This window comes from Bubalus kerabau, chromosome 3 (genome assembly GCF_029407905.1).
Source record: "Bubalus kerabau isolate K-KA32 ecotype Philippines breed swamp buffalo chromosome 3, PCC_UOA_SB_1v2, whole genome shotgun sequence".
NCBI lineage: Eukaryota > Metazoa > Chordata > Mammalia > Artiodactyla > Bovidae > Bubalus > Bubalus kerabau.
In genome coordinates this window covers 74,377,983-74,398,481 of record NC_073626.1, presented here as the reverse complement: position 1 = coordinate 74,398,481, position 20,499 = coordinate 74,377,983, and the positions used below count along the sequence as shown (strand labels likewise).

The window sequence follows — 20,499 nt, the reverse complement described above, 5'->3', positions numbered from 1 at the left end:
ATAATAATCAGATCCAATGGACCTAATATAAGATGAATTTATGTTAATTTGACCAACCAGCGTTCTCATCAATTATATATATTTTGGAGGGAAATGTAAACATTATTGCCTAAAGTATTTATATACATCTGATAGCTGATCATAAGAAAGGACTTTAACAATCTACAAAGGTAAAGCTGATAAAAGGGTACCATATTTTGGTTTACTTTATTTAGCCTTAAATTATATATTAATATTTTTAATGTAAACGCAGTAAGAGCTGTAATAATCAATTTTAACACAAGTAGTCTCATTGCTTTAAAGAAAAAAGAAAACAAAAAATTGAGCTTTAGATCATTGCTATTTCATTGGGAAGTTCTCTAATATTTTATGGGAATATTTTAATAGACTCCAGGGAAAATACTGTTTCCCCTTGAAATATTTTCCATTTGATGAAAATAACAATTTCCCCTGTAAAGTGAATTCTTTCAAAAGTTTCCTGAAAGCCTATTTTTAGGAAATAAATTTTTAAAATCCAGTGTCTTTAACACAAGTATGTCAGAACACAAATTTGAAATAAATCACAGAAAAGAATGCCAATGGGTATATATGGATGTGTGTGTATCTCTTATGTTTATGTTTAAGAGAACAGATATTTATATATGTATGTATATATACATATATATACACACACATACAGGAATCTGTAGGTAGCACACCTACATTAAATACACACACATACCCACTTCGCTGGGTCTAAACATGCACTAGCAAGTTATTTTAGGGCTTCAGCTCTTCAGAAAATCTCATTATGTGAGGAGCGAAGTGGCTCTGCGGGGAGCATTATGGAAATATCTGGGCTTGATTTAATGAGGCTGTTCACATTGGTGGAATATCAACTTAACAGAGAAAAGTCTACCCAGGGCGTCCAAGTTACCAAAATGAAAATTGGCAATTGAGATGATAAGAACGTGGCTTTCTTCTGCGAAATCACTTCAGGTAACAGAGATAACATTAAATAACATACATTCTATGCACCAAGAACATTGTTTTATGTACCGAGTCTCTTATCCGTCTCTCCTAATGACTTCCCTTAGCGGGTTGTTAGTACTTGACAGCAGGTCTCCGTGCGGGGAACTTTTCTCCAATTCCACATTCAAAGGAGGTCCATCAGAGAGCATGATTGGCAATTTTCGTCATAATCTGCACATTATTAGCATCAAAATTGACGTGGCAGTTAACACTGGTGTGTTTTGATGTGCCTTTCTTCAAGTTCAAGGAAACCCCTCCAGTAGCCAGGGTTGGCAGAGCCAGTCTCAGCAACCCAGCGGTGGCTTTGCAGAGGCGAAGGCGCAATAGACATGCGTGAGAAATAAGCCAAGAACCATTTTACCCGAGGAAAAGGAAAGCGAGGAGGGAAGGGGGTGAAGGGAATAGAGTTCGAACTTAGAAAAGTGTCTAAGTAAATGCTTCAGGATAATATATATCTAGAGATTCAAGTATTTCCCATATGGAGTGGAACCCAGTCGTTGGAAAACTAAGTTTAAAACGATTCTTCAAATACTACGAGATCGTTCAGTCTTGCCCTCCTCATCCCTCCGTTTGCCTTTCCTCCCCTGGTCTGGCTGTGCCACTCTCATTAACCATTACTTTTTGCACAAGAATATGCAAGACGCCTCCAACCCAAACCGAAGATCAGTAGAGAGATCGGCGGTGGGCCGAGAGAGGAGGCGGGACTGCGCCTCTTCGCATCTCGGCTTCGTGGCTTTGTCCTTCCCGGGACCGCGGCCACAGCCCCAACATCCTTGTCCCCTGCACGCAGTAAACACTCTCTACACCCGCGGCCGCCCGCACTCTCCATCCGCCCTCTAGGCCTCCTCAGACCTCCATTCTTCCGCTCTCCTCGTATAAGGCCCCTAACAAGCTCAGGCTAAGAGAAAAACTGCTACCTCCTCTCACCCTCGTTTAAAGAAAATGAAAGGATGGAAGAAACACAGCAGCAGCGGGAACAACGGGGTGGATTTCCCTCCCGCACACCGCACTAGCACACACCATTCCCTACTCTCTTTGTTGTGGTTTTCCGTTGCTTTTGGCCACGTGGCTCAGCCGAGAAACTAGGCCTGACGGCTTCAGCCTGGGCCCGAGACCACAGCGGACTGGTTTCGGACGCGAGGAGATTGTCTTGGGGAGACCAAGAGCTCGGGACAGAGGCAGGAAGCGGGGTCTGGGCGACGGGAAACACACTTAAAAGGAGGGGAGGCGGCAGGGTAGAAAATACAAAAATAGAAATAATTTGAGGGGACGGACGCCGGGCTTTCGAGCTGGCTCTTTCCCCCCAACTCGGGGCAAGTTCCCTGCGACCTCCCGCGCCGGGGCGCCCCCTGGCGAGAGCCTCAGCAGCAGGCGGAGCGCAGAGGGCACGTGGGCGCAAAGAGGGCATGGGGGGCGCTCAGGGGACTCCCGGGGCACACTCGGAGCGTCGGGCGCAGCCCCCTGGCGGCGGCGACGTAGTTATCTGGTGAGTGGCGCCTCGTCCCTCTGGTCCGGAGGGCTCACGGCGGTCTTGCTTAGCACAGCGGCTGAGTAGGGCAGAAAGCCGCTCTCAGAGCGCGGCGCCGCAGCGCTGCAGCCGAAGTCCGAGCCCCCGGCGGCCCCTGCGCTGCCGCCGCCACCCCCGCCGCCCCCGCCGCCACCCCGGGAGCCCAGAGCGGCGGCGGCGGCGGCGGCGGCGGCTGCGGCCGACTGACTGCTGTGGCAACTGAGGCACGAGCAGGGTGCGGAACCGCCGCTGGGGGGCGCCCCGGCCGCCGCGGCCGAAGAGGCCGCGGCCGCCGCAGCTGCAGCAGCCGCGGCGGCCGAAGCCGCGCTGTTAAGCCCGGCGGCAGCCGCGGGTGTCTGGTAGAGGCCGGGATGGCGGAAGCTGCACAGCAGCTCGGGCCGCGAGTAGGGGTGCGAGAGGGCGCGGAAGGTGTCCAGCGGGCGGATGGAAGTGGCGAAGGGCGATGAGGCCGCGGCGGCTGCGCCAGAGGCCGCAGCCGCCGCGGCCGCGGCCGTGACACCCACGTGCGGGTAGTAGTGCAGCGGCACGTGCGAGTGGAAGGGGTAGGGCAGGCTTCCGGTGGCGGCCGCGTGCGTCATCATGTAGGTGTAGAAGCTGGGGTCGGCCGGGTGCGGCCACGACATGGCCAGACGCTGCCGCTTGTCCTTCATGCGCCGGTTCTGGAACCATACCTGTAGGGATAGCCGCGCCGCGGCCCGAGTTAGGGAGCGCCCGGAGGTCCCAGCCCCCGCCCCGGGCCTCCCCGCCCCTCCCAGACCTCGGAATGGCCTGGCCTACGCCCCTCCGACCGGGCCGAGTCCTCTCTTCCAGCTGAGACAGTGTGAGCGGCAGTGTGAAGCGCCGTAGGCACACTCTCCTCAGCGAAAATAATCTTCTTCCATATGTCCGATTGCTGCGGCTCCTGGAGCTTCTATTCTCTAGCTTTAGAATGCGCTTCCTCGTCCCAACCCAACCTTTCCTCTCTTTCTCGCCACCCACAGGTTGCCCGGCCTCGCTGAGCACCCGTCTCTCAATCCCAGGATTTGCACGAGGATTCTAGGGCTCCTTTGAAGAGAAGCTGCCGCCGCAGCTTTTGTAAAAAGTCGCCGCGTGAGGTCTTGAGTCCTCTGAGCTGTGAGGAATTATCCCGAGGGGCATGGGTCCGGTTCTGATATTGAAGGGATGGTTTTGTTGAAATCATTTGCTTCAAATGAATGGCGGGAACAACATCCTCTTAAACTGGGAAGGGGACTTTTCTACCCCTCCCAACACAGTTTCTAATGAAGACATCATTCGTCACAACTCTAAATTAAAGAAAGCCCGACCAAACTGAAGAGAGACTTGCACACTCCTCCCCATCCCATGGAGTTTCCTCTTTTCTTTTTTTAGAATGCCAGATCCTCCTTGAAGAGTTCACCAAGTCGCCCAACCTCCCGGCTATCTTTCCTGGACGTAAAATAAAATTAATCACCTAAAGAGATGTTAATAAGGACAATTTCGTTGCCCCCCGCCCCCCAGGAGCTTGCTTTCTTTCCCGTTGCCCAGGAGAAAAATGTTTAGAAAACTATTTCTCAACCCCATCGATTTTAAAAAATACACTATCCTTTCTCCTTGTAACGATTTATGTGAAAAATAAACCTCCAAGATCAAGAGCAATTGAAAAGTTTCACCTCTGGTTCGTGCCAGAGCAACAAAGACCAGCTGGCTTTGCCGCCGAGGGGAAAGTGGAGCCGCGGAGAAGGGTTAGGGGCACCTGAGCACGCGCTGGGCGGAGGCGAGCATTTGCGGCATGGGCTGCGCTATTCGGGGCCCTTTCTAGGTGAGCCAGACCGGCTAGCCCTTCGGATAAGGCAACTGAGAAATAAATATGCCAATTCCTTTGGTGACTCTCCCCGTGGGTTTTCAGGCCCTCAGCTAAACCTAGTCGCCCAAAAAGGAGAAATAAAAATCAACCCACACACCCGGGGGAGGCTAGAACAGGCGCGTGCTGGAATCAATACCTTGATAGTGGTTTCGGGAAGGTTGAGTGCAGCGGCTAGCTCGCACCGGCGTGGCCGCGACACATAGTTCTCCCGGTAGAACTCCTTCTCCAGGCGGGCGATCTGTTCGCGGGTGAACGCCGTGCGGTAGCGCCGCACCTGATCCGCGCCAGAGCCGGAGCCGCCCAGCGCCGTGCCCCCGCCGCTGCCGCCGCCGCCGCCGCCTCCATGCAGGCTGCCGAGGCCGGAGCCTGTCGCAGACGTCGTGGTGCCCGCGGCTGAGCCACTCTCTGCGAACCCTGCCAAACAAACGGCCGGCAGCGCATGAGTCACTGTAGGACCGAGATCCCCGCGCTGAGGCTGCACGCGGATGGGGGAAGCCACAAGAGGAGGGCGAGGCGCTGCCTAAATTGATGGGGTCTGTCATGTTTACAAATTGCTGCCGTTAATGGAATCAATAAAGTTTGGGGAGTCCTTCATAACCAAATAATAGGAACTCAAGTAAGGGCGGTAGTTTTGTTTTAATAATTGGAAATTTTCAACTCAGGAGGAAAACTGGCCAAGGGAAAAAGCCTACATCTAAACTCAGTTTGGGAAGCTCTGGATTTTCCTTGATCTGGAGACCACAGGGCAGCTTTCTGTCGGCCTCTAACCTTCCTTTGACTGGCTTTGGAATTTTGTTTAAAATATTTCAAGATTCGAAAGACAGCAACAACTCAAACCGGAACCATTGAGGGGTGAACTCTACTTTTCAACTTTCTCCAGCTGACCCAAGAGGGTCTCCCAAAGGTGCCCAGCGAGGCTCCCTTGTCTTATTTAGAATGCTTCCTCCGCTCGGCCTCGGGGTTCAGAGGCCGCGGAGTTCAGAGCAGCTGCCCAGGGCACCCTTCCCCCGGACAGACTCAGTGGATGGCTCGGGGTCGATCGGCTCGCACGGGCGTTTAGACCCGCAAGCGAAAAATCTTTTCTCCGACTTAGGAGCGAGGGCAGGCCGTAGGCCTGCGTCTCTCTGGAAGGCTCAAGGAGCAGAGCTGGAGGGCACGGTCCCACGCCTGCGTCCCGCCCCCGCCCGAACCAGCTCGGTGCAGCTCGCTGCAGAGGGTCGGAGAGGGGCAAAGGCACCACGAAGGGCCCTCAGGGCAGCGAAGGAACATAGAGAATGGGACCGGAGAGCGCGGCGCGGGCAGCGAGATTACCTTTGCCATTGTTTTCCTTGAGCGGAACCGCTCCGAGGCCGCCGGGGGAGCGCAGCGCCGAGCAGCCCACCTCCACGTCGCTGCTCATGTCTGCCTCGGCGGCCGCCTCTGAATAATGACCCGGCTTTTTTCGGCCCTCCGCGGCAGACGCGATTTCGGAGGAGACGGTGCTTTCGCTGCTCGGGTGCTGCAGGTTGAACAAAGTGTCTATTTCGAATTTGCCCTTGGCAGGGAGGTCTCCCAAAGCGCTGTGCAGGGGGGTGGACGGCAGGCGCGGGCTGAGGCGAGCCGGGTGCTGCGAATTTTCCAGGGCCTCAAGCACAGCATTGCCAGCCGAGTCAGACAAATTGGAGAATCTCTTGCCGGTCGTAGGGCTGTGCAGCCCTCTCTCCATCAGAATCATCTCTTTTCTTATTCTTTCCATCATTTCAGCTTTCTAAAAAATGTCACAGTGGCCCGGCTGTCCCGTCCTAATGATGGGCTACGCCGAGGGCTAATTCTCATTCAGCCCCAGCGAGCGCCTCTAAATATTATTATCTCTTTTGGAGGGAGGCGGAAAAATTGTGGGATGCCAGAGCGAGGGAATGACTGGTCAAAATGACCCATACATCCTTCCGAGCCCGAGATGTCATTCATCAAAAAGTAGCGCTCGCTCGTCATTAAGGTACGAATGACGCTGTTCGAATAATCATTTATTGTAACAGGTTTATAAGCAAATAAATACACGTTCCTGTCAGTGGGTAATGAAGGCGGCTTCAGAGCAGACAAATAGATCCAGGTAGGAGGCGAGAAGAGACAAGAAGTGAGGAGGAAGTCTCCGGTCCTTTGCCCGCTCAGAGCCGGTTCTGCTCGCCCGGGGGTTTGGCCTCGGGGGTGAAATTGACAGTCTGATTAATAGAGCGCGCCGCGGCACATTTCCCCCTTCATTTAGGGGCATCATTACGCTCTCAGTTTGCTGGGTTGCCCCTTAGGTCCTAATCATGCAGCGCCTTCCTCATTTTTCCTCGGACATAGATACGTGTTAAATAATAGATAATGCTTTGATTTTCCAGAGTAGATCGTCGCGAAGTGGGTTTTTTTTTGGTTTTTTTTTTTTTTTACATTTACAAGAGGGAGGGGGGACAAGGGGGAGGATGTTGGAAGAGTTGCATAAGGAGAAGATCTTGCGCTCCTGTCTGGATTACTTATCTTTAGAATTTCAGAACCAAATATGTGTTTTATTTAACAAATAGGACGCCGAGTTCTCTCCCTCCCCACTTCATCTCAGCCTGGCTGCTCTCCTCCCACCCCAGAAGGGAGAGAGAGAGAGAGAGAATCTCCTAGAGTTTTGAAAGCACTTCAGTGCTACGTGGCTGGGGAGGTGCGTTGGGCCCGCGCCTCCAAACGGAAATCATTAGGTCCTCCCTGATTTTTTAACACCGTTTGCAGAGTGAGTTCTGAACTTGAAGTCCCGGGTTTTTCACTTCTATAATCCTGCTGATGGATAGGCTTCTCGCCTACGCATTTTCCCTGGGGGAAATGAACTCGGCTGGACGATTTCATAGCAGAATTCTACAGCTAACTTTAAATACAGTCGCAATTTACAGCGCCATATGGGCGGCCCCAATTCCACTTTTACGTTGCCAGCTTTTCCCCAACCCCTTCTCACATCGAATTATTTGTGGCAAAGTCGCTGGATTTCGAGGTCAAAGATGAGAAAAAACAGCCTTGGTTCCCTTCCCTACCATCCTCCTGCCCTCTCTTTCCCACTGTGCCCTTCTTCTTTCTCGCCTTCCTCCCTTCTCCCGCCCCAGCCCCTTACCTGTGGCCTCGGATAATCTCTGCGCTGGGTCTGCGCGCGAAAAATCGCGGACTAGCCTTGCCGCTGCTCCTCCCGACCTGAGCTTGGCGGCTGAGCCTCTTGGTGATAACTTTGATGGTCATAATGACGCTGGAGGCAACCATTTTAACGAAGATCAATCTTCACCCAAGGCCGTTGCGCGTCTCCTCCCTCGCTTGCGCGCCACGGTGCTCGGACCCCCAACTAGCTGTACAAGTCCACCTACCAGCTGCCCAGGGAGAGAGGTCCACGACCGCAGGCAGGAACAAGGGCGGATGGAGACAAGACCGGGAGATCGGCCTGCGGAGCTTCCAAAGAGGCGGAGAGACCCTGGCAATCTGGGCGCTAGTCTCGGGTCCCGCATCCCCGCCTCACCGCCAACCCAGACCCCAACCCAGACCCCCCCGCCCCCCCCCCCCGCCTTTCCTCCCTGCCGCCACACCCAGGACCTAGGGGGTGTGTTAGGGGCAAACCCGAGATCTATTTGCCCATCTTTCTGTTGGCGCTTTCCTTTTAACCTTGTACCCATTGGGGGAGTCAGGAATGTAAGAGGAGACGAGGTGTGAAATATATTTATATACATTTATACACACAGTCAATGCCAAAAGTTTCTCTCCTGTTCCCCTTGGCACCAACTTAAACGCGAGCTTTGCTTCGAAAATCAATCCCACCTCTTTAAGGTTATAAACGGAATTCTACCCCCAAAGGTGAAAAATGGAAAGCTGGAGCACCTGCCTGGTGGCTGGGGAGGTGAGAGATGGGACACAAAGTGGGCGTCAGGAGTTCGGAGGAGGACATAGTCCGCTTCCACCTCGGCCCCTGCCCCAGAGGCCACCTTATTCCAAGCACTATGAGCCCTTCTTGCGCTAGCTTTCAGGCCATTAACGTGGTCCGAGCTCAGCCTAGCGGATGCCCCCACCTTTCCTTTCCTGCTCCATAGTCCGGGTGCCCAGTTTCACAATCTCTGGCAGGCCGCGCCCAGAGGAGGGGGGCTGTCCCAGGAACTTGGGAAGTGTTCCCCTTAGTCCCACTTAGCTTTGGGGACTGAACGGGACACTTCGGTCCAGGCTCTGGTCCGTGGGCGGGTCAAGGCCCTGGCAGAGGGTGGGATCCGCGGAGGCGCGACTTAGGCGGAAGTCGCGAATGTCTTTATTGCTGTCGTTTGGCGCCCCCGTCTGTTTTCCTAGCGGTTTCAGCGGCTGTGAGCTACTTTCAATCGCAGGAGCCGCCGCTGGGTGGCTGGGTGTTGAGCGCAGCCCCTTCCTCCTTCACCCCGTGGGTGGGTCTCCAACTTCTTCCCTTCCTCTGGGACCCTTCGGCTCTAGTGCCAAAGCCTGTGGCAAATCGTACCTCAGTCTGATGGAAAGGGAGAACACCATTTCTTGGCGACACCTTCATTTATTAGTGGTTTTGAAAATTATTTTGCACCTTTTAAATAATACTAATATTGCTATTATAGCACGTTTATTATGAAAAGTACATTCGAGAGCATGTCAGGAAAACTCTTCACACTAAAAGACACCTATAATTGTTCATGAAGTCCGTTTAGCAGACAGTGTTTCATGGGAGACACTGAACATACCAATATTTAATGTCCCTTAATTTATTTAGATTTCACATCTACTAGTAGTAGTAATACTGGCCGAGCTGTATTGAGCTTTTACTCTGAAACTACAAGTGCTTTTTACATATATTAGCTCCTCTAAAACTCACAACTATAGAAATTGATTCTATTACTATCCCTTTTTCAGAGATGAGAACCTTTCTACATGGAGGTTAGACAGTTTGCTTGTGATTTAAGTTATCTCTGATCGCATCCAAACTATACTGTATTATAAAGCTTTGGGCAGCATTTTTGGTTGGTTCTTTTATTTTGTATATGTCTTCTTTAAATATAGGCCTACCTCAAAAACATTTAGTCTGTATAGAGGTAGTGAGAAGACTGACACAATTCTGTTGAGGGTTATTATTGAAATGCCCAAACCTTGAACCTCTGGAATGTCCAGACTGAGACTGGGTTCGGCCTGTCAAAAGTCCCTGGTTTTCAGACACAGCCTCCAGGCCACCAGGACTCCCTACTCACTACCAAGGCACAAGACTCACTCACTCAAAAAAAAAAAAGTTAACCCATGCCCGCACGCTTTGGCAGGAATTTTTAAGATGCGTTGGGGGTGAGGGTTCAGGAAGGCTTTCTCCAAAAGGACTGAAAAGCACTTTTTGCTCCAAAGGAGGAATTACATGAAAGAGGCCTAAATTTGTTGTTGTTGTTGTTAGGCCTCCAGACTAAATATCTGTTTCTTGAGCAGCGGCGGGTCCTGCGAGGTGAAGTGGTAAACACTTTTGGCTTTCGACTGAAGGTAATGAAAATGTGTGCAGGCTGTCCGAAGGGTGAAGGGTGCCCGTAGAGCCCGAGATGCCGTAGAACCCCCAAAACCTCGCTGGGGCCTGTCTCCTGACTTCGGAGGAAGACTCCCAGCGAACGGGGCTCAAAACTGGCAGGTCCACAGCGGGACGCAAGCCCTCTCCAGGACAGGGGCCGCTGGGTGGAGGCGGAGAGCAGGACGGCTAGGTCCTGGGCTTCGATCTCCGGGTACATTTTCTTTAGGCTTAGTGCCGCTGCCACGGCTCGGGGGTTTCGGTTTATTAGCAAAGATGTGGGTCTGGCGACTCCAGCGCGGACTCTGTAACTGGCAAACTTTTGCTGCCTTCCCTCTGCAGGCCGGCCTCGCGTTCTCCCTCCCGGGCCTCTCTGGCTGCGTCTATTTCTTCTCCTCTTTTCTCCTACAATCCTGCGCCCACTGGACCGCCTTGGGTGGGGGCTGGGAGGGTACTTTCTCCCTGGACTCCTGGACTAACCCGACTCGCTGCCTGCCTGAAGCCCGCGCGCCCTCCGACACGACAGGAAAACTTGCAGGGACATCTAGCGCCGGACCTGGGGAACTGCGCGCGGTCCAGCCGGGAAGCTAAGCCCCATCACTTACTCCTCCGCCTCCTTCCCTTCTCCTCCTCCCCGCCCCCCACCCCAACCCCCGCCCCTTCGTGGTTAGGCATTTCCCTACACTTCATCCCTTCGTTCTGTCGATGACCACAAGTGGATTTCCCACAGGGACAGCGGGGCTCTGCGGAATGCGGGGGAGGAAGGAGAGACAGAGAGACTTACTTATTTTCTTTCATCTCAAAGGGCCGACAGAGTGAGCACTTACTGGACTTCAGTTACTGATACTGCTGGAGAAGTATTCCAAGGGCAACCTCACACCTTGAGTTGTCGGACAAAACAGGGGAAGATGGTTTGCAGTCCCATCTTTTGTTTTGCGGGCGGGGGGTGGGGGGTGAGGAGCAACAAGTTATCCGGTTCTTCCTCCAGCTCTGCACCCACGCTGCGGCGTCCCCTTCGTAGTGAGGTTAGTGCTTCTGTGAGAGGGAAGACTCCCTGTGCTTAATTCCCTCCAGGACTGGAGGAGCCCACCGCCCTGCGGGAGGTAAACCTGGTTTCACCAAATAACACTTCGGTTTGAAGCGGTTTTTTGTTGTTGCAAACAATTTACATTTAATAAAGCCTATATTGTTAAATTCAAACGGAATACATCTCAGACACATTAAGTGCCTAAACTCAGGATTCCGCTGTCTCACTTTTGCTAACGACCCCTTTCTTTACCCCGGGTTTGTTGTTTTTAATCCTTTCGATATTTCCAGCCTGAGTGAAACTGGGTATTGCCTGCAGAGGGAAAATTAGCTCCAAAGTTGGCAGAGCACAGACTTGGTCTTAACCAAGAACTGTCCAGCCTGTTCCACTGGATTTAAGACTTTACTTTGGAATTAAGACTATTTCTACACTGAAGTTTTGGCTTCTTACAAGTTAATTAGGGTGGTGTCCTGTACTTTCTGGTGTGGCCATCAAAGAAAACATTTTCAAAGTAGTTCCTGCGACTCCATTCTGTTAGGACCAGGTTATTGTTGTAATGGCCACCGATTAAGGATTAATTGAGCTCGATGCTTTCTTGGCAAGGGGAGGAACTTATGTTCTTCAATAAATCTAAATTGCAGCCTGTATCTACCCATTCCCCAATTCAGGACAGGGACATGATCTGAAATATCAGCCCCAAGGAGGAAAAAAGAGGATGTAACTTCCAGAACAGCATTAATTTCCAAAAAAGAGTGTTTGGGCAGGCTAAGGAGGGAAAGGAGCAAGTGGGAGAGGAGAGCGGGGCTTTGGGCAATGAAGGGCCATCTTGAGTTTCTCGCCAAAATCAGGAAAGATGGCAAAACTGGTTTCAGTGAATAATTGCACATCAGTTTTTGGAGACTGCAAAGATTTTTGGCTGCAAAGATTTTCATGTTACAAAGACTATTTCTGTTGTTAAAGCCCCAACATAATACACCCCCTCAACATACACATACAATCTGTGCTCCTGGCCAGCTAAAGAAAAAATTTCCCATGAAGTTTAAACCTAAAATCAGCTTGGATACAGGATATACAAGCTAAATGAAATGTTTCTGCAAGTTCAGCCTCAAAATTCCTCCACTGCCTACCACTCTGAGTTGTAAACTGTGTGTCATCTTAGTTCATAAACAGAGCAGCCCTGACTTTGCGTGGTACTCAACCACAGCCCCATGATCTAATAGCAGAAGTTGCCCTGGGGTGCTGGGTTTAGGGGGCCTTCACAGGGTCAAGTCAGAACCTCCTTCCTAAGGGGAATCCCCTCCTCCAGGGCCAGGATCTAGAAGGCTGTACTGGAAGAGAATACAACTGCAGAATAGCAAGAGGCTAGGCTTATTATTCAAAACCTCCCTGGTCTCTGAATATCCACTGGCTAGGATGGGTAGAGTAACGCCATGTCTTGCCAGAGTTCCACAAGGAAACTAGAGACATGGCCACCATTGAGAAGTGTCTTTCACAGAGCATTAATTCAGACTTTGCTTCCAGTCCTGAACAACTTACTTTGCTGCATTGACAATTAAGCCAAAAATGAGGGGCTGTCTGAAATCAGAAAAACTTGACAAGTCCTTCCTTCTCATCTTAATGTCATTTTCCTCATTTTTAAGCATATAATCAGTCATTAATATGTATTAACAGATAAAAATGGAACAGAAATTCCAGAACTCAAAATCACAGTGATATTTAGTTATAAGAGGCTGAAAGTTCGTTGGTTCCAGTTATGTTTCAGAAATATTTCGACTAATTTGTTGAGGTCACAGAAAAAAATTTTTTAAGTATCTACATGTTTTCCCTCTCTGAGAAAAAGAAAAGGATACAAAGGAAAAAGAAGAGCATTTCAGGGCAGCCTCCATGATTGGTTTGGTAATGATATTGTTGGGTAAAGAGACCCTAGCCAAACTCTTCCAAAAAGTCAGCAACCTTGTTACCTGGCTCTGGCTGGTATTAAATAAACAAATAAACAACAAAAAAATCCAGCTTCTCTTGCTAACTTCTGCCTTCTCTCAAGTAGCCAAAATTGTTCTCACCAGCAGAGTTACATTCCCTACAATTTTATGCAGAGGCTTAGGCCCCTCCTGTCTCGAATTGGTCATGAACATGTCTAAGACTTCAAAAAGGTCAAGTCTCCTGCTTTTCCTTTCCAGCGCCCCTCTCATAACTTTCCCCTTTATTTGAGCCTTTTATGGTTACTGCGTTTTTGCGTGTCAACACTCCCAACACCACCAGCCCACCCTGCGATGTCTGACCAGGCCCAAGACGGCCTCCCTGGCTCTTTTGCTTGCCCCATCCAGGTCCTGTCTTGGTCCAGAAACAGCAGGGCTAGGTGACGGCTGGCCTCACCAATCACAGGCTCGTGGAAGCAATTTTCTTGGAAATGGGCTGGCCTGGGGAGCTAATCCTACAGAACAAAATGGGCTCACTCTGAGGGCTCTCCCACACACTCCAATAACCTCGGCTCATTAGATGTAACGTTGCTTCTAAAGTGGATCCTTAAATTTGCCACAGGACTCACACCAGACAGTGGCTAAGATGGTGGATGATGGGTTGGGATTCTGTGGCCGAGTAATGGAAGGAAGTGTTGAAAAGGCTTCAGGGTTGTGATCCCCGCACCCTGGCACTCTTCCCCCTCGAAGTCAGACCCTGTTGCTTTGGGCTGTTCCCACTACAAGCCCCAAGTTTTCTTGGGAAAAACACTCTCTTAATCTGCCCCTCTCGATTCTCTGCAGTTGGCAACTAGGAAAAGAAAGCGAAACAAAGGTCCCTGGGAAAGTGAAGTTTTCAATTAATTGGTGTGAGTAACGGGCGGGGGTGGGTGGTGGCTGCAAAATGCATGAGGCAGTTCGGCTGCAGGGCGAGGCGCAGAAGTTTCCAGGAGGGCGGCAGAGTAGCTTTCTCCGGGCGCCCTCCACAGGGTCTTTCTGCGGACCCGGGGAGGCTGCGCGAGGGCTCGGGAGCCCATCTCAGGCGGCGACTCCCGGCTGGCTTGACTGTAGAGGCGAATAGCGTGGACCAGGCTTCCGGACTTTTCTCGGGTTCGCCGCTCCGAGGACCGGTCTTTCGTCCGCTTGATTTACTTGTAAGTCTCTGCCCCCCGCCCGCAGGGCGGCTTCGTGGGCATTTTCCGGGTGGACAGTGTGTGCAAATTGGGGCGGGGGAGGGGGTTGTGCTTCAATTGGTCTTAATTCGGAGGATCGCCTGGGAGAACTTGCATTAAAAGCCTTCGCCCTGTAACAACGCGCAAGGTAGGGAAAATTAGCTCCCTCGGGTTTGGGGTCTAGGTCAGCTAATCCCAGGCATTAAGCAACAGGATCAAAACCCGTCTGTTTTCACATCATTCTGATCATCTCTGTCCTTTGCCTTCATTTAGTTGTGCAGCCAGGAAGCCGAGGAGAGGTGGCAAAAACAGCCGTGGCCGAGACAAGGCGCAGGCCTCGGCGCCCGCCTCGGTCGCAGACAGGGCCCAGGATGGGCGGTCGCGCAATCAGCTCCTGGGGGTGGCTGCGCCGCAAACGCCTGAGTCCGGGGGCGGGCGGAAAGGGGCGGTGGGCTGCACAAGAGCTGGGGAGGGGTAGGGGCCTGGGTGGGTGGGTCCCGGGCCCCGGCCGGGAGCCAGGCTCTCCTGCGCCCCCCATCCCCACGTGGCCCCGCGCAGCCAATGGCACGGCCCCGAGCGGGAGCCCTCGGGGAGGGAGGCGGCCCCCCGACCGGCCCAGGCCCCCTCCCAACCTGAACTTCGTTTTTATAAACGTCCCGCGATGAGCTAACCTGTTGGAGGGCGGGCGGGAGGCGGGAGGCTCGCAGAGGGAGAGAGGGCGAGAGGAAGAGGGCGGGAGCGAGAGAACAGGAGAGAAAGGAGAGGGAGGAGGCGCGCAGCGCCATGGTGTCCTGCACAGGGCCGGGGCCGGGGCCGGGCCGGGCCGGGCCATGAGCCGTGCCGCGAGCTGGGACATGGACGGGCTGCGGGCGGACGGCGGGGCCGGCGGGGCGGCCCCGGCCTCCTCGTCCTCCTCCTCCTCGGTGGCGGCAGCGGCGCCGGGCCAGTGTCGCGGCTTCCTCTCGGCGCCAGTGTTCGCCGGCACACACTCTGGGCGCGCTGCGGCGGCGGCGGCCGCGGCGGCCGCGGCGGCGGCGGCGGCCTCAGGCTTCGCGTACCCGGGGACCTCTGAACGCGCCGGCTCCGCCTCGTCGTCGTCATCTTCGGCTGTGGTCGCTGCGCGCCCGGAGGCGCCCTCCGCCAAAGAGTGCCCGGCGCCCGGCGCAGCTGCTGCAGCGCCCCCGGGCGCCCCAGCCCTGGGTTACGGCTACCACTTCGGCAACGGCTACTATAGCTGCCGCATGTCGCACGGCGTGGGCTTACAGCAGAATGCTCTCAAGTCGTCGCCGCACGCCTCGCTGGGAGGCTTCCCGGTGGAGAAGTACATGGACGTGTCGGGCCTGGCAAGCAGCAGCGTACCAGCCAACGAGGTGCCCGCGCGAGCCAAGGAGGTGTCTTTCTACCAGGGCTACACGAGCCCCTACCAGCATGTGCCCGGCTACATCGACATGGTGTCTACCTTCGGCTCCGGGGAGCCTCGGCACGAGGCGTACATCTCCATGGAAGGCTACCAGTCTTGGACGCTGGCCAACGGGTGGAACAGCCAGGTGTACTGCGCCAAGGACCAGCCACAGGGCTCTCACTTTTGGAAGTCATCCTTTCCAGGTAGGGACGTTGGGAAAGGGAAAAGGGCAAGAGGGAGAAATGCAGGGAGGGAGGTAGAGGAAGAGAGAAAGAAGGAAAAGAAAGGACTGGGAGTCTGCGCCCCTACTTGGGAGTTGAGTGCCTGTCCTCCTCCCCCAACCGCGGTTAAACCCAGTGGAACAGTTTGTGTGAAATCTGTAAATTCATCCCTTGATTAAACTGTCTCACAACCCTTTTCTTCCTGTGTGTGGACATAGGCCTATTTTTCTCCTAAAGTTGAAGGTTTTTGCTGCCCTTTGCCCAGGCCTTGGCCCCTCCTCCCCAAAGAGGTGTCATGAAGTTGAGCCCCACTTTCCAAGGACAGAATGCCCCAGAATGCCACTAAAGCTTCCAAGAGCTCACAAGTCCCAAGGAACACAAGAAATCAAAGTCTGAACAAATAGCCTGGGCTTTTTCTTAAGTCTATGTATGTTCGTATGTTTGCAACCAGCATTTGCAGGAACTGTCCTTATGAGAGCCCCCAGCAACCACACCATAAAATCGCAGGCTTGTTAAGATGCCGGTGTGAGAAGCCATGATGATCCATCAAATTGGCCTTCACTTTGAAGTGTAAATAATCTTTCTTTAATAATGTGTAAATAAAATGTCTGTATAAATAATAATAAAATGTAAACAGCCTGGCTTTCTTCATTCTCTATACCCTCTCCAAGTCTACACACACAGTCCCCAGCTGTGTGCTCCATATATCCCCATCTAATTTTTCCCGTGCTGTTTTTTTTTTTTTTTTTAAATACCAGGGGATGTGGCTCTAAATCAGCCAGACATGTGTGTCTACCGTCGGGGGAGAAAGAAGAGGGTGCCCTACACCAAACTGCAGCTCAAAGAACTGGAGAACGAGTACGCCGTTAACAAGTTCATTAACAAGGACAAGCGGCGGCGAATCTCGGCTGCCACGAACCTATCTGAGAGACAAGTGACCATTTGGTTTCAGAACCGAAGAGTGAAAGACAAGAAAATCGTCTCCAAGCTCAAAGACACTGTCTCCTGATGTGGGCCAGATTGGCCACAGAGTTTAAATGCTTTCAGTTGCCTCCAAAAGACTTTTGGAAAGACTTGAATATGTATTTAATTCCCCCAATCCCCTGCCAGTGATGGCAAATTTTGTGAATTGTTTTTCTCTTTTCCCCTTATCTGGCTCTAAAACCTTTTGCTGCCCAACCTTTGTACTTCTGTTTCTTTCTTATTATTGATTTTGCTCTTGTCTAGGTTTATTTTTTATGACTTTTTAATGTTCTGTTTCTCCCTCCAGGCCAGTATAAAGGACTTGAAGTATTTTTGAATAATCCCCCCAAATGAATTTCAGAAGTGCCATTCTGATTTTAGGGTTTTATTTTTTAAATCGCTCTTTATGCCTGTTTCCAGCACTTACTATCTTCATAATCCATTAGGGCAGAAGGATTTGGATTTGCAGTCATTCATATCCTGTGATTGGGTAATTGAATCATTAGCTCTCAGCAGTCACCCTGGGGCAAATGGAAACAGCTCTGGGCAAGCAGTATTCTAGGGTCCTTGGGACAGTCTGAAAACAGGAGGCTGGAGGTACTGTGATGGCTTTTAAAGCAGCTGCCTTATTAAATAGGGTTTGTATCAATAGTGGAGTGAAGACAATCTTTCCAACATTGGGTCGTTTGCTGTTGTATGTGTACAATACGCCCTGTAGATTTGTGCTTTTATAATCTTTAATTTGGAAATGTGTCTTCATGGATGTCTTCATTTCTCTAGACAGAGATATTTAAATGTCTGCAATCCGCAGAGTGACCCATGGATGGTATAAGTGCATTCCTTCTCCTTGGTCTCCAATTTGTGGGGCTAGAATTGAGGCCATCTTCTAAGTTCCCTTAAAGAGGTTTGAATCGATGTGGCCATGGGTGGGAACTTTAATCCAGAACCCAGTGAAGAACTTGACTGTCTGAACAAATGTATTGGGCTCTTTTGGAGCTTAAAGCATCTAACAAATGTGGGAAATGTGGAGCTCTGAAGTCCAGGAAGAAAAAAATAAAAGATGTCTCTGAAAATGATGATAAATAACTACTTTTAAAGTGCTGCATATTTATACAAGAGATTATTTTTGTAGATGCAATGTCTGTGAGCTGAGACACATGGGCAGTGCTTCAGGCATTTAAAAATCACTTTTTACTCCTAGGGAGATGCAAATAAACAGAACTCTCTTGTTTCTTCTGAGTCTTTATACATTAGTTTTCTTTTTCCAAGCTCTTGTTGCCTCTAGAAACTGTTCTTATTTATTATAAAATCTTGTTATCCCAAATGCCATGGTTCCCTGTAGATGAAGGAAATGTAACACTAGTTCTGGTCTCTAAAACCTCCAGGCTCTGCACTTCCATCATCCTTTCCCCCTCCTTTTCCGTGGCTTTAACATAAATAGTGATATCTTTAAATTAGGATATAATTTGTGGTGTCTAAAATTATATTTTTCTACCAGACCAGCTTTAAAAAAAAGTCCCCAATAAAATTCTACTTCTCTTTGAAAAGAAAATTATCAGTTTATTCAAATGGCTTTATTTTTTAAACCAATATAATATATATGTGCTCGGGTTGGCGATTTTCTTCCTAGAAAGGCTGTTATAAATATCTGTTCTAGGAAGGTCTTGAAATTAGTCATATCCATATTTGGAAACTGAAAAAGAAACATTTCAGGCTTATCCCTTATCGCTTTCTCCCGGCAGTCTGCATACAGCAGTTGAAGGCTGAAACCATAATTATACACCCTAAACCTCTAGACGCAATTTTTAGGCACTAGGAACTTTATTTCTGAGGGCTTTTTGCCACTCAGGGAAATGGCCGCTAAGGAACTGGATGCCTCCTCGTTGTTAGCGCCCGGGCGCAATGATTTCAATGGCTGCTAACTTTTTGGTATGCAAGTTAAATATAGTTGTTTAAAACCTCACACAATATGTAAACTCTTCTAGTGGGAGAATTTCCCTATGGATCTGCCAGAGAAAACTCAGAGACCCAAAGTTTAGAGCTACTTTCGTTTTCTCCGCATCGGCTTGATTCCCCCTACCCCCCGCCCCCCCAATATCTTGCAACCGCCTGCGAGCAGGCAACTTCTTTTTAATTGAGAGACAGGCAGACAGGAGCAGAGACAGAGAGAAAAGGAAAAGTGACCACGATTCAATCTCTCAAGAAGAAATAACCCCTGAAAATGGGGCCACACCGTCCCGACGTTCCACTTCGGTTAGAGTCACTAACATATTTCTCTTTTTCTCACAAGATGTGTTTTTATTTAAAACGGGCCTGTTTCCCTTCTCCATCGTCGTTCCTCTCCCCTTCTTTTCTTTTTGTAAATTCCAGACTCCACAACCGCACCCCATCTCCCAGGTCCATTTCTCAGGTTTCCTGCCGTGGATGGTAGGGAGGGTTGCCTCGAGGTTTTCCTTTCATCTGTAGTTTTCCCCGCCTAAGAGAAACAGGAGGACTGCTGAAGATGAAAACTGCGTTCAAACGCTCTCCAGTGGAATTTGAATTGACGGCTAAATCAATAACAGATGAAGACTTTGTTATTTATATGCATTCCTTTTATATTCCGAATTGAGGAGCGGAGCCGATCAACGGCCGGAGGGCTGATAGGGAGACCCACGAGGCGAACGGAGGAAGCTTCGGGGAGAGGCCTTTGCTGCGGGTGGAGACTGAAAGGCCACCGAGAGAGCGCCTCCAAAACCTGGCAGGTTTCGAGCGCCGCCGGTGGAGAATCGAGGCCCCCGCGTCTACGCGCGATCCAAGAGGCGAAGAAGACTTCGGAGCTGGGACTTACGCCAGACAAAGGGGCGGCCGCGACCCTTCCCAGTCTCTGGCAGCCATCCGGATCCCTGTGGCTCCGCCGTCCCGGCCAGCCTTGCCGCTACCATCTCCGGCGTTCCGAGATGCTCGGCCGCGCCTGGCCGCGGGCCGTGACCGCACAGGCTGGCGACCCCAGGCCGGCTGAGCCGTCCTTCACTGTTGATCTTGACCGTGCGGCGGCGCCTCCCCAGGCGTGGAGCTCGCTCGCCATCTCCTGGGCAGTAGGCGGCATTGGCAGAGCTCGCCGTGTAACTCCGCGACCATATCCTCCTTTCCCATTCTGCAGTTCACCAGCCAAGCCTCTGGCACCCTCCCACTTCGCCGCCCTCCTTCCCTCCCTCCCTCCCTCCCTGTCCCCAGCCTGCCAGCTCTAACATACAACTTTGTCTGCTGGACCTAGGAAATCATAAGCCCAGGAGATGAGATGGGGCAGCTGGGCATCATCTGAGCCAAGGAGAAAAGAGAGTCTAGTTGTTCGTCTTTTCTATTTCTCTCTTGATTCCTTTATACCTCTAGTCCCGTTGGGCAAACCGCAGCAAGCATCCGCCTAAGCGTCCGAAGTAGACACCCCTGGACCTGGAAATGGTACTGCGGTAGGAAGACAAAAGACTGCAGGCACCCCTTGGAACTGGAACTTTCAGACTTAGGGAGGTTGTAGCTCCTCGAAAACAGGGCGAGTTTCCCTGAGAGCCTAGGCTCCCTAAGTCCTCAGGAACTGAGGTTGCAGCGCGTGCCTACACCCCCCACGAAAGGACAAGGGAATGGAATATGTCTCTGTTTCTGAGCTCCTAAGGAAACTCTGACGGAGCCCTGTGGAGCCCAGACTTGCCACCCCACCCCCATCCCCACCCCCTACCCCCGCCCCAGAGCGAGGGGAAGAGGCCGATTGCGTTCCCCAGAGCCGCCCAATTGGTCGCCATAACTCACACAATAAAGTCGCAGCGCGGTGGTCAGCCTTGCCCTGCGGCGGCGCCTGTGTGGTCTCCGTGCCGGAGCTGGCAGTCTAACCAATTCC

At 51.6% G+C, this 20,499-nt stretch overlaps 2 protein-coding genes across 3 annotated transcripts in view; one reads left to right on the top strand and one right to left on the bottom strand.

Moving 5' to 3' along the window:
* The window catches only part of EVX2 (even-skipped homeobox 2), an 8,367-nt gene extending 2,247 nt beyond the window's left edge, over nucleotides 1-6,120 (bottom strand). Inside the window, exons 1-3 of one of the 2 annotated variants that reach the window (XM_055574727.1) lie at nucleotides 5,694-6,120; nucleotides 4,519-4,796; nucleotides 2,491-3,210 (exon numbers count right to left, since the gene is read on the bottom strand). In XM_055574727.1, the coding sequence (XP_055430702.1) occupies nucleotides 2,491-3,210; nucleotides 4,519-4,796; nucleotides 5,694-6,120 (1,425 nt within the window). Of the gene's footprint in view, nucleotides 1-2,490; nucleotides 3,211-4,518; nucleotides 4,797-5,693 lie in introns of those variants that run through there. The other variant, XR_008712441.1, reaches the window with a different exon arrangement.
* An 8,752-nt stretch (nucleotides 6,121-14,872) lies between these two features.
* Nucleotides 14,873-18,167, top strand: HOXD13 (homeobox D13). Its single transcript, XM_055574726.1, has 2 exons — nucleotides 14,873-15,647; nucleotides 16,424-18,167. The coding sequence occupies exons 1-2, from the start codon at nucleotides 14,873-14,875 to the stop codon at nucleotides 16,672-16,674; spliced, it is 1,026 nt and encodes a 341-aa protein (XP_055430701.1). The 3' UTR covers nucleotides 16,675-18,167.
* Nucleotides 18,168-20,499: the final 2,332 nt, after the last annotated feature.